The sequence below is a fragment of the Cynoglossus semilaevis genome, chromosome 18 (genome assembly GCF_000523025.1).
Source record: "Cynoglossus semilaevis isolate Cse_v1.0 chromosome 18, Cse_v1.0, whole genome shotgun sequence".
In the NCBI taxonomy this organism is placed as follows: Eukaryota; Metazoa; Chordata; class Actinopteri; order Pleuronectiformes; family Cynoglossidae; genus Cynoglossus; species Cynoglossus semilaevis.
In genome coordinates, this window is record NC_024324.1 from 376,481 (window position 1) to 384,035 (window position 7,555).

Here is a 7,555-nt window from a genome sequence, read left to right on the forward strand (position 1 = left end):
GGTCAGGGGTCAGGTGTGTGTGTGTGTTCTCCGTACATGTGCTGCTCCTCAACAGTGTGCTGTGTCTCCTCCTGCGGCTCCTCTTCCTCCTCATGGCCTTCATCTTCTACTTCCTGTCCTGCCAGGTCTTCTTTTAACTGACACACACACACACACACACACACACAGATGATGACCCTGTGACCCCGTGACCCCACACGACCCTCAGCTGATCAGTGACATTCACCGTTTCAAACAGTTCCTCCATCAACTCGTTCACTTCTTTCTCTGTAGGAAACACAGAACATGACGACAGGTGATGATGTCATCGCCCTCATCATCATCATCATCATCATCGTGTGTGTGTGTGTGTGTGTGTGTGTACTGACTGGTGATGCGGACAGCCTTGTCGTCACGGTAATCCTCAAAATCTGGTTCATCGACTTCGGCCAAAAAGTTGTATTCTGGGTCGTCGTCGTCGTCGTCGTCTGAGAGAGAGAGAGAGAGAGAGGGGGAGTTTCTCTCTCTATCTCTCTCTCACACACACACACACAGAGACACACACACCTTCGTTGTCCATCTCTGAGCTCATCAGACTCCTGAGCCAATCAGTCCACTCCCTGTCCTCGGGGGTGGAGCTGGAGTCGTACATGTCAGGTGTGATGTCAGGAGCTCGAAGCTCCGCCTCCAGCTGACCCAGAGGCACGTTACGTAACGGACGTTTGGAGCGGGTTCTGTACGCCATCAGGCCCACCTCCTCCTCCGACTCTGACAGTGGCTGACAGGGAGAATTAATGAACCAATCAGAGACGAGCCAAAGCAGAACCAGGACCTGGACCAGGACCTGGACCAGGTCTTACCTGGTATGGTTCCATACACACTGCCAGTTCTTCTTCTACTGCGTGAAGTTTCTCCAGAAAGCTGCTGTCGGTCACTGACTTGGGAGCAGTGGGTCTGGGGGGGGCCGGGGGGGGGCCCATGGAGACGGACGGACTCCTCAGTTTCCTGGATCGTCGTCGAGAAGCCTGAAGGAAGAAGGACTCTGGTCAGACCCGGTCCTGACCGCGGTGGGTGGTTGGTATCTAACCAGTCTGACCTGCCAGGGGCTGCAGCTGTCCTCCTCCCCCCGGCTCAGTCGGCTCCCCCTGGGGGACGAGGCCGTGCTCTCCATGTCGCTCTCCTGGAACGTCTGTGGGTCGCGACCCGACACAGACGTTAGAACTAGGCCCCCCCCCCCCCCACCCCCCCCCCCAAAGACTGGACACAGCTAAAGGTTAGCTAAAGCTAAAGGTTAGCTAAAGCTAAAGGTTAGCTAAAGCTAAAGGTTAGCCAGAACATAAAGTACGTAGACCTTTATCAGCAGCTGAACGACAAATACAAGTGGGCTCTGATTGGACCAGACTAGACATGGACAAGCAGCCAATCAGAGCACAGTCTCACGTCTTCAGCGGTTTCGTCCTCGTCCTCTTCATCAGGACGATATTCTTCGTCAGAGGAATCTTCTTCAGCCAGAGGGATGTCCACAAACTGGGGCGGCTGCGAACGCACACGTTGACTTTTAGCTAACGGAACAAGAGGTTTCAAATGTCAACGGGCGGTTGACCTTTGACCTCACCTTGTTGATCTCACTGCTCTTCTTGATGGGGGAAATGTTCCAGGCTGGAATCACCTGACAGGAAACAGACAAAGTCAGACAGGAAGTCGTCCAACAGCGACAGGTGGGCGTGTCTTCAACTCACCACGCCCTTCTCCACCACTTCCTTCAACTTCGATCGAGTCATTTTTGGCTCCTGAGGAAAAAAAAATACATTTCACTCATAAAGAAAAACAACAGTCTGACGCTGAGCTCTGATTGGACGAGAGAGAAGGACTCACAAACGCAGGGACCGCCTCCGTCTCGTTGATGGCAGCTTTCATCATGGCCACCACGTGTTCATTAGTGATCACTTCCTGTGGGTTAAAGGTCACACACACTTCTTCATGTGTTCAGGTGTGTGTGTGTTCAGGTGTGTGTGTGTGTGTGTGTGAACCTACATGGATGATGTTCTTGACGTTCACCGTCGTCAGGTTGTGCTGCTTCGACTTAGTCTCCAGTGATTGGTCGAGCTGTCTGTCTATCGCCATCTCCTCCATCTTTTCATCACTCTCAGAAGCCCCGCCCACTCCTGCTTCATCTTCCTCCTGTTTGTTTCGTTTCCTCCTCACTGCTCTCTTCTTCACTGTCCTCACATGCAGACGACTGTCCTCTAACACACACACACACACACACTGTCCAACTCTGACCTCACCCACCTGTGTTACTTTACACCTGAGTGTGCACGTGAGTGTGCACGTGACTTACCCATGGTGATGACGAGGCTGGAGTCTGTCGTATCTTCCTCCACCAGTAGGAAACCGTCTTCCTCTTCTTCATCCTCCTGCTGTAGCAAAGCATGCTGGGAGAGGAGCCGTGGGGCGTTGGTAGAGGAGGTGGAGGTGGGTGGGGCGTGGGCGGGGGTCAGGACGGGACTGAGTTTGAGTCTTTTGCGCACAGGGTTCATTGTTAACAACCATGACCTCCAAACAGTCAATCATCGCCTGTCACACGACACCACTGACGTCATCACCTGTCATCATTGTTTAGTTCACAGACAGCCAATAATCATCACGAGCCTCTCCACGGAAGATCACAATTGCAGAGATGTATGGCGCCACCTGGTGGACAGGTGCTGCCGCAGCACTGACTGGTGGCCTTTTCTTCTCGTTAATCCCGGGTTAAACTCAGTCCCACACTGGTGTTAATCCACACCTGAACCCGTGAACACACGTCCGGTCTGAAGTGGCAGCGGTTTCTTCTGTCTGTAACCGAGTCTGTGATTCTAGTCCGAGGGAAGTTGACTGTGGTTCACACCGAGCTGCTCACTCTGCTCAAAGACAAAACACGGTTTCTAACACTCGTTAGCAGCTAGCGTTAGCATGTATGAACGGGGTCTAAGTTCTGGTCCAGTTCGGTTCTCTGCGGTACTTTATTCAAACGTTAACGTTGTACCAACAACACAACAATCTCTCTCACTTACCCGCCACAAGCGTCATACACAGAGGAAGAAGCGTCACCAATCATTTCCGGCTTTGCGTGATGACGTCTCAACTTCCGCTCCTTCACAAATAAAAAAAACCTTCGGTTTTATTTTATTACGAAGCTAAAAAAAAGCAGATATTTAATTTATTTTCTCGAAACGTTTCGACTTTAATCTCATTATTTTACTTATTTAATTCGATGACATTAATACGCCGTTTTATAAAAGGCGAAGTGTAAATGTCTTTATTCTAAAATTATATTTACTTTTAAAGAAAACCTCTCCTCACACGTTCCGTTAATTAACTGTTGGCATTTCAAACAAAAAAACCCACTGTACAAGTCAAGTTGTTAGAGATTTTAATTCAAGCTTTGATTAAAACGACACAAAAACTACGGAATAATAAAAACATAACATGTGACGAGTGTCGTCACTTGTGACGTCGACCCTCGGTCCTGCGAGGGGCGGGACTTAGAGCTTTCAGAGCAGCTGCAGGTTTTTTGAGTTCCTTCATCATATGCAGACCCAGACTCCTGATTTTGGACCTGCTGGAACCAGTACCAGCAACTGGGTCGGTACCTGAAGCAGGAGGAGAAGGTGGAGAGGGGGAGGACGGCTCCTGCTGCTCCTGCTGCTCCTCCTGCTCCTGCTGCTCCTCCTGCTCCTGCTGCTCCTCCTGCTCCTGCTGCTCCTCCTGCTCCTGCTGCTCCTCCTGCTCCTGCTGCTCCTCCTGCTCCTGCTGCTCCTCCTGCTCCTGCTGCTCCTCCTGCTCCTGCTGCTCCTCCTGCTCCTGCTGCTCCTCCTGCTCCTGCTGCTCCTCCTGCTCCTGCTGCTCCTCCTGCTCCTGCTGCTCCTCCTGCTCCTGCTGCTCCTCCTGCTCCTGCTGCTCCTCCTGCTCCTGCTGCTCCTCCTGCTCCTGCTGCTCCTCCTGCTCCTGCTGCTCCTCCTGCTCCTGCTGCTCCTCCTGCTCCTGCTGCTCCTCCTGCTCCTGCTGCTCCTCCTGCTCCTGCTGCTCCTCTGCCTCGGTCACCATCACTTTCACCCTTGTGTTCCTGTGAAACAGCGACTCCCGTCGTCGCGTGCAGGGGCTCGCGGCCAGAACGGCCCGGAAACCGTAGGGCGTGGTCACCTTCTCCACATGTGGCAGCGACATGGCCGCCCGGGTCGTGACATCCGTGTCTGCGGCTCTGGAGCAGTGGCGAGGAGTTCTAATCCTTGGTGGGAGACGGAGCAAGAACCTAGGTGAGGCCGCAGGGACGGGGCTCGTCACTGGCCCGTCGTCATCGTCGTCATCAGGGTCTGACAGGAGTCTGACCCGGTCGGGGGAGCTGTGCCGAGGGGACAGTGTCAGGAGGGGACTGCGGCTCGGGATGAAAAAGGTCGGAATTCTCTCTGGAGTCAGAAGCAAAGACCGGAGAGTAGATCCAGATTTTAGGGTGGACATGGTTCCTGAAGGGGAGAAAAGACCAGACCATGAACCAGTCTACGTCCACTGACGTGTGTTAAAACACACACACACACAGAACCAACCAGCAGCCCTGACCAGTCGGACTGACCCAGCAGGGCTGCGGTCCGGCCGGACCTCTGACGTTAGCTAACCACACAGTCTAGCTTAGCACCAGGCTACGTCAGGACGCTGACCTCCAGTGGGTCCAGCAGACACCTGAGAATGAGCAGCACCTACCTGGGTGAAGTGAAGCACTCTGGGAGTTCTGACGGAGCAGCAGCTGCAGATGAAGACCATGGCACTGATGAGAGCACATCGCCACCTGCTGCTGATTAAAGCCAACAACAACAGCTGCAGCCATCATCGACCATGACATCACACTGTGATGTCACAGGTCAAAGGTCACACAGTCACGTCACCAGTCAGTAAACCAGATACTGCACTGCTGCCCTTTTATATACTTCATCATTGTGTCTGACCATATATAGAGAGCGCCCCCTGTTGTCAGGTTGATTCTGAGCGACAGATTTCATTTATTTCAAGCTGCATAAAAGGTGACGATGCTGTAGGTTCTAGCACCAGGGGGCGCTCTCAGTGCAGACAGCATTGTCTGAGTAGATTTTACACACTCCACGGTGATCATTGTAAAGAAGACAGTGCGCCCTCTGCAGGTCAGTGGCAGTGAGATCATCTAAATCATGAGGAAAGACCAGGGTTATATTGAACGTCTTCTTTAAATCTGTTTTAATTGTTTGTTTGTTTGTTTTTATTCCTCTTTCATCAAAAAATCCAAAAAGTTGAGCTGATGAAAAAACTAAAGCGACAGAAAAATAACACTTCAAAAAGTCTGTTAGGATTTTCTCCAGGTTTTTAACCTGACTGGTAAAAAACCCCAAAAAGAGCAGGTGAAACGGTCCAAGCAGCATCAGGCCACGCCTCCTGATCATTAGCCCCGCCCACAGTATTAGCCAGCAGTCTTTCTGAAAAGGTTAATCAACATGATTGGATGAAGAGCTTTTACTGCAGCAGGACGAACAGGAAGTGAGTCACAGCCTGTGGGTGGCGCCACTGTCACCATTATCGCTGGTTTAAAATCAGTCTTTTCCTCCAAGAGTTCATCGCTTATTTCCCCCTCCGTCTCCCAGTGCATGATGGGAGTTTGGCCTGACACTGACCTTTGACCCAGCTGCTGGAGTAAAAAAACAGGTTATCGGGTCAAGTTTAAAAAAGTCTGCAGTCTCGGAGCACGTCCCTTCAAGGAGGAGAGAAGTGGGCGGAGCTCGTTCCACTGGTCTGGATGTGGGCTGCGTGGCAGCTGATTGGTTCATCAGTCACTGTCCGAGCCCACGGCCGACGAGCCTTTCCTCTTCCTCTTTGGAGCTTTGGGCTTGGAGTCTTCCTCCTCCTGAAAGGTGTTGATGAAGACGTTAGCATAACGACAACAGTTAGCTGAAGTAGCTAGCTGAAAAATGATCATCAACCTTTAACTAAGAGACACGGAGGACGGGACAGAAAATGTTCCCAGACACAAAAACACAGGATTAACAAGTTCATCGTTAGCTTTAACAACATTCACGTTAGCATAAACTTATACATCAGGTTCAGTATTAGCTCAAGCAGAGAGCATCGGTTTGGTATTGGCACCTAGCTAGGCTAGCTAGCCTCAGGCTTGTTATACACCTATAATATGCACTACATACTGAGGCACTGCTGGAGGCGCTCTCTTCCTCGTTGTTTGTGGGCGGAGCCGGTCCTTTCCTGGAGCGAGGCGAGGAGGCTGGAGCTTTACGCCGAGACTTTGGAGGCTTGGCCTGTGAGTCCTCGTACTCTTCTGCCAGAGCAAACAGGTCACTGAACCTGAGGCAGGAAGTGAGCGTTGGTGATTGGCTACGACACGTGACGTCATCGATAGTTTTTATGAAGCTGTGTAAAACGTCAAACCTCATCTTGTGAGCTTCGTCACAGCTGGCCTGGACGTGCTGCAGAGCCTGGAGGATCGGAGTCTGAGCGAAGACTGAGACAGGGATGAGTCAGCAATAAATGATCGATAAGAGTGGTGAATGAGTCAGCAGTAAACCATCAACCACAGTGATGAGTCAGCAGTAAACCATCAACCACAGTGATGAGTCAGCAGTAAACCATCAACCACAGTGATGAGTCAGCAGTAAACCATCAACCACAGTGATGAGTCAGCAGTAAACCATCAACCACAGTGATGAGTCAGCAGTAAACCATCAACCACAGTGATGAGTCAGCAGTAAACCATCAACCACAGTGATGAGTCAGCAGTAAACCATCAACCACAGTGATGAGTCAGCAGTAAACCATCAACCACAGTGATGAGTCAGCAGTAAACCATCAACCACAGTGATGAGTCAGCAGTAAGTCAGTGACAGTGACGGCTCATCAACAGTCGACTCACAGTTGTTCTTGGTGTTGCTCAGACTCAGTCTCAGGTTGTCCATGTGCTCCAGGATCTGTTCCAGGGTCAGCTGAGCCAGTTTACTGCTGGAGCTGCGGAGACTGGAGACACAGAAGGAGACGTGTTTGTGTGTCCTCACCCGCCTCCTCACCCCTGTCCTCACCCGTGTCCTCACCTCTGTCTTTTCCGCGGCTGGTTGTTGTTCTTGATCAGCTGAGCTTTGATGTGTTCGCTCAGCGTGTCGTCGTACTTGGCCGCCCAGTGTCTGAGGAGGCTGGTGGTGAAGTGGTCGTCGGGGTGACAGGGACGACTCAGGACCATCTTCACCATCTCCTCTGAGGGTCTGAGGACAGACGAGGGACAGAGGTGAGTGAGGACGTGTGTCAGTGTCTGACGGTGCGGCACAGTGAGTGTGTCTTTACTTCTCTCTGCGCAGCTGCAGCAGTAGACAGGACAAGGCTTCAGGATGTTCTGTGGACAGACAGGAGACACGTGTCCTCACTCTGAGTGAGTGTCTGAGTGTGTGTGAGTGTGTGTGTGTGTGTTGTCCATCATCTTCACCTTTGTATTTGAGGTGCTGCAGGATGGGAATGATGGTCTCCAGAGGAATACTGTGAGCCAGGAAGAGCTGCCAGGTGCTGTACTGTTCAA

At 51.7% G+C, this 7,555-nt stretch overlaps 3 protein-coding genes across 6 annotated transcripts in view; all 3 read right to left on the minus strand.

The window, feature by feature from the left end:
- Window positions 1-3,091, minus strand: part of gon4la (gon-4 like a) — a 16,628-nt gene extending 13,537 nt beyond the window's left edge. Inside the window, exons 1-13 of the mRNA XM_017041089.2 lie at window positions 3,036-3,091; window positions 2,321-2,882; window positions 2,014-2,225; window positions 1,855-1,929; window positions 1,719-1,769; window positions 1,595-1,648; window positions 1,420-1,515; window positions 1,076-1,168; window positions 840-1,004; window positions 547-757; window positions 369-467; window positions 227-267; window positions 37-137 (exon numbers count right to left, since the gene is read on the minus strand). Of these exons, the coding sequence (XP_016896578.1) occupies window positions 37-137; window positions 227-267; window positions 369-467; window positions 547-757; window positions 840-1,004; window positions 1,076-1,168; window positions 1,420-1,515; window positions 1,595-1,648; window positions 1,719-1,769; window positions 1,855-1,929; window positions 2,014-2,225; window positions 2,321-2,519 (1,397 nt within the window). The 5' untranslated portion in view covers window positions 2,520-2,882; window positions 3,036-3,091. The remainder of the gene's footprint in view (window positions 1-36; window positions 138-226; window positions 268-368; window positions 468-546; window positions 758-839; window positions 1,005-1,075; window positions 1,169-1,419; window positions 1,516-1,594; window positions 1,649-1,718; window positions 1,770-1,854; window positions 1,930-2,013; window positions 2,226-2,320; window positions 2,883-3,035) is intronic.
- Window positions 3,092-3,377: 286 nt separating this feature from the next.
- LOC103393807 (uncharacterized) lies at window positions 3,378-5,072 on the minus strand. 4 transcript variants are annotated; one of them, XM_025064975.1, is made up of 3 exons: window positions 4,720-5,072; window positions 4,054-4,484; window positions 3,378-3,693 (listed from the first exon to the last, which is right to left on the minus strand). In XM_025064975.1, exons 1-3 carry the CDS (start codon window positions 4,856-4,858, stop codon window positions 3,466-3,468), a joined length of 798 nt encoding a protein of 265 aa, XP_024920743.1. In that variant the 5' UTR covers window positions 4,859-5,072; the 3' UTR covers window positions 3,378-3,465. The 4 variants fall into 4 exon arrangements, with proteins under 4 accessions (XP_024920743.1, XP_016896637.1, XP_016896636.1 ...); XM_017041148.2 differs by having other exon boundaries at window positions 3,378-3,672; window positions 4,042-4,484; XM_017041147.2 differs by having other exon boundaries at window positions 3,378-3,690; window positions 4,042-4,484.
- Window positions 5,073-5,211: 139 nt separating this feature from the next.
- ints3 (integrator complex subunit 3) overlaps window positions 5,212-7,555 on the minus strand; it is a 29,083-nt gene continuing 26,739 nt past the window's right edge. The window contains exons 23-29 of the mRNA XM_008330815.3: window positions 7,466-7,555; window positions 7,327-7,375; window positions 7,080-7,247; window positions 6,905-7,005; window positions 6,424-6,496; window positions 6,183-6,339; window positions 5,212-5,887 (exon numbers count right to left, since the gene is read on the minus strand). The exon at window positions 7,466-7,555 is cut by the window's right edge and continues 14 nt beyond it. Coding sequence (XP_008329037.1) covers window positions 5,810-5,887; window positions 6,183-6,339; window positions 6,424-6,496; window positions 6,905-7,005; window positions 7,080-7,247; window positions 7,327-7,375; window positions 7,466-7,555 — 716 coding nt within the window. The 3' untranslated portion in view covers window positions 5,212-5,809. The remainder of the gene's footprint in view (window positions 5,888-6,182; window positions 6,340-6,423; window positions 6,497-6,904; window positions 7,006-7,079; window positions 7,248-7,326; window positions 7,376-7,465) is intronic.

Excerpts from the sequence above, each read along its gene's own strand:
- LOC103393807 (XM_017041147.2), bottom strand. The coding sequence starts at position 4,858 with ATGTCATGGTCGATGATGGCTGCAGCTGTTGTTGTTGGCTTTAATCAG. Across the intron at positions 4,485-4,719 it reads GAGTGCTTCACTTCACCCAG|GAACCATGTCCACCCTAAAA; the intron begins GTAGGTGCTGCT and ends TCTCCCCTTCAG. Across the intron at positions 3,691-4,041 it reads CCGAGGCAGAGGAGCAGCAG|GAGCAGCAGGAGCAGGAGGA; the intron begins GAGCAGGAGGAG and ends CAGGAGCAGGAG.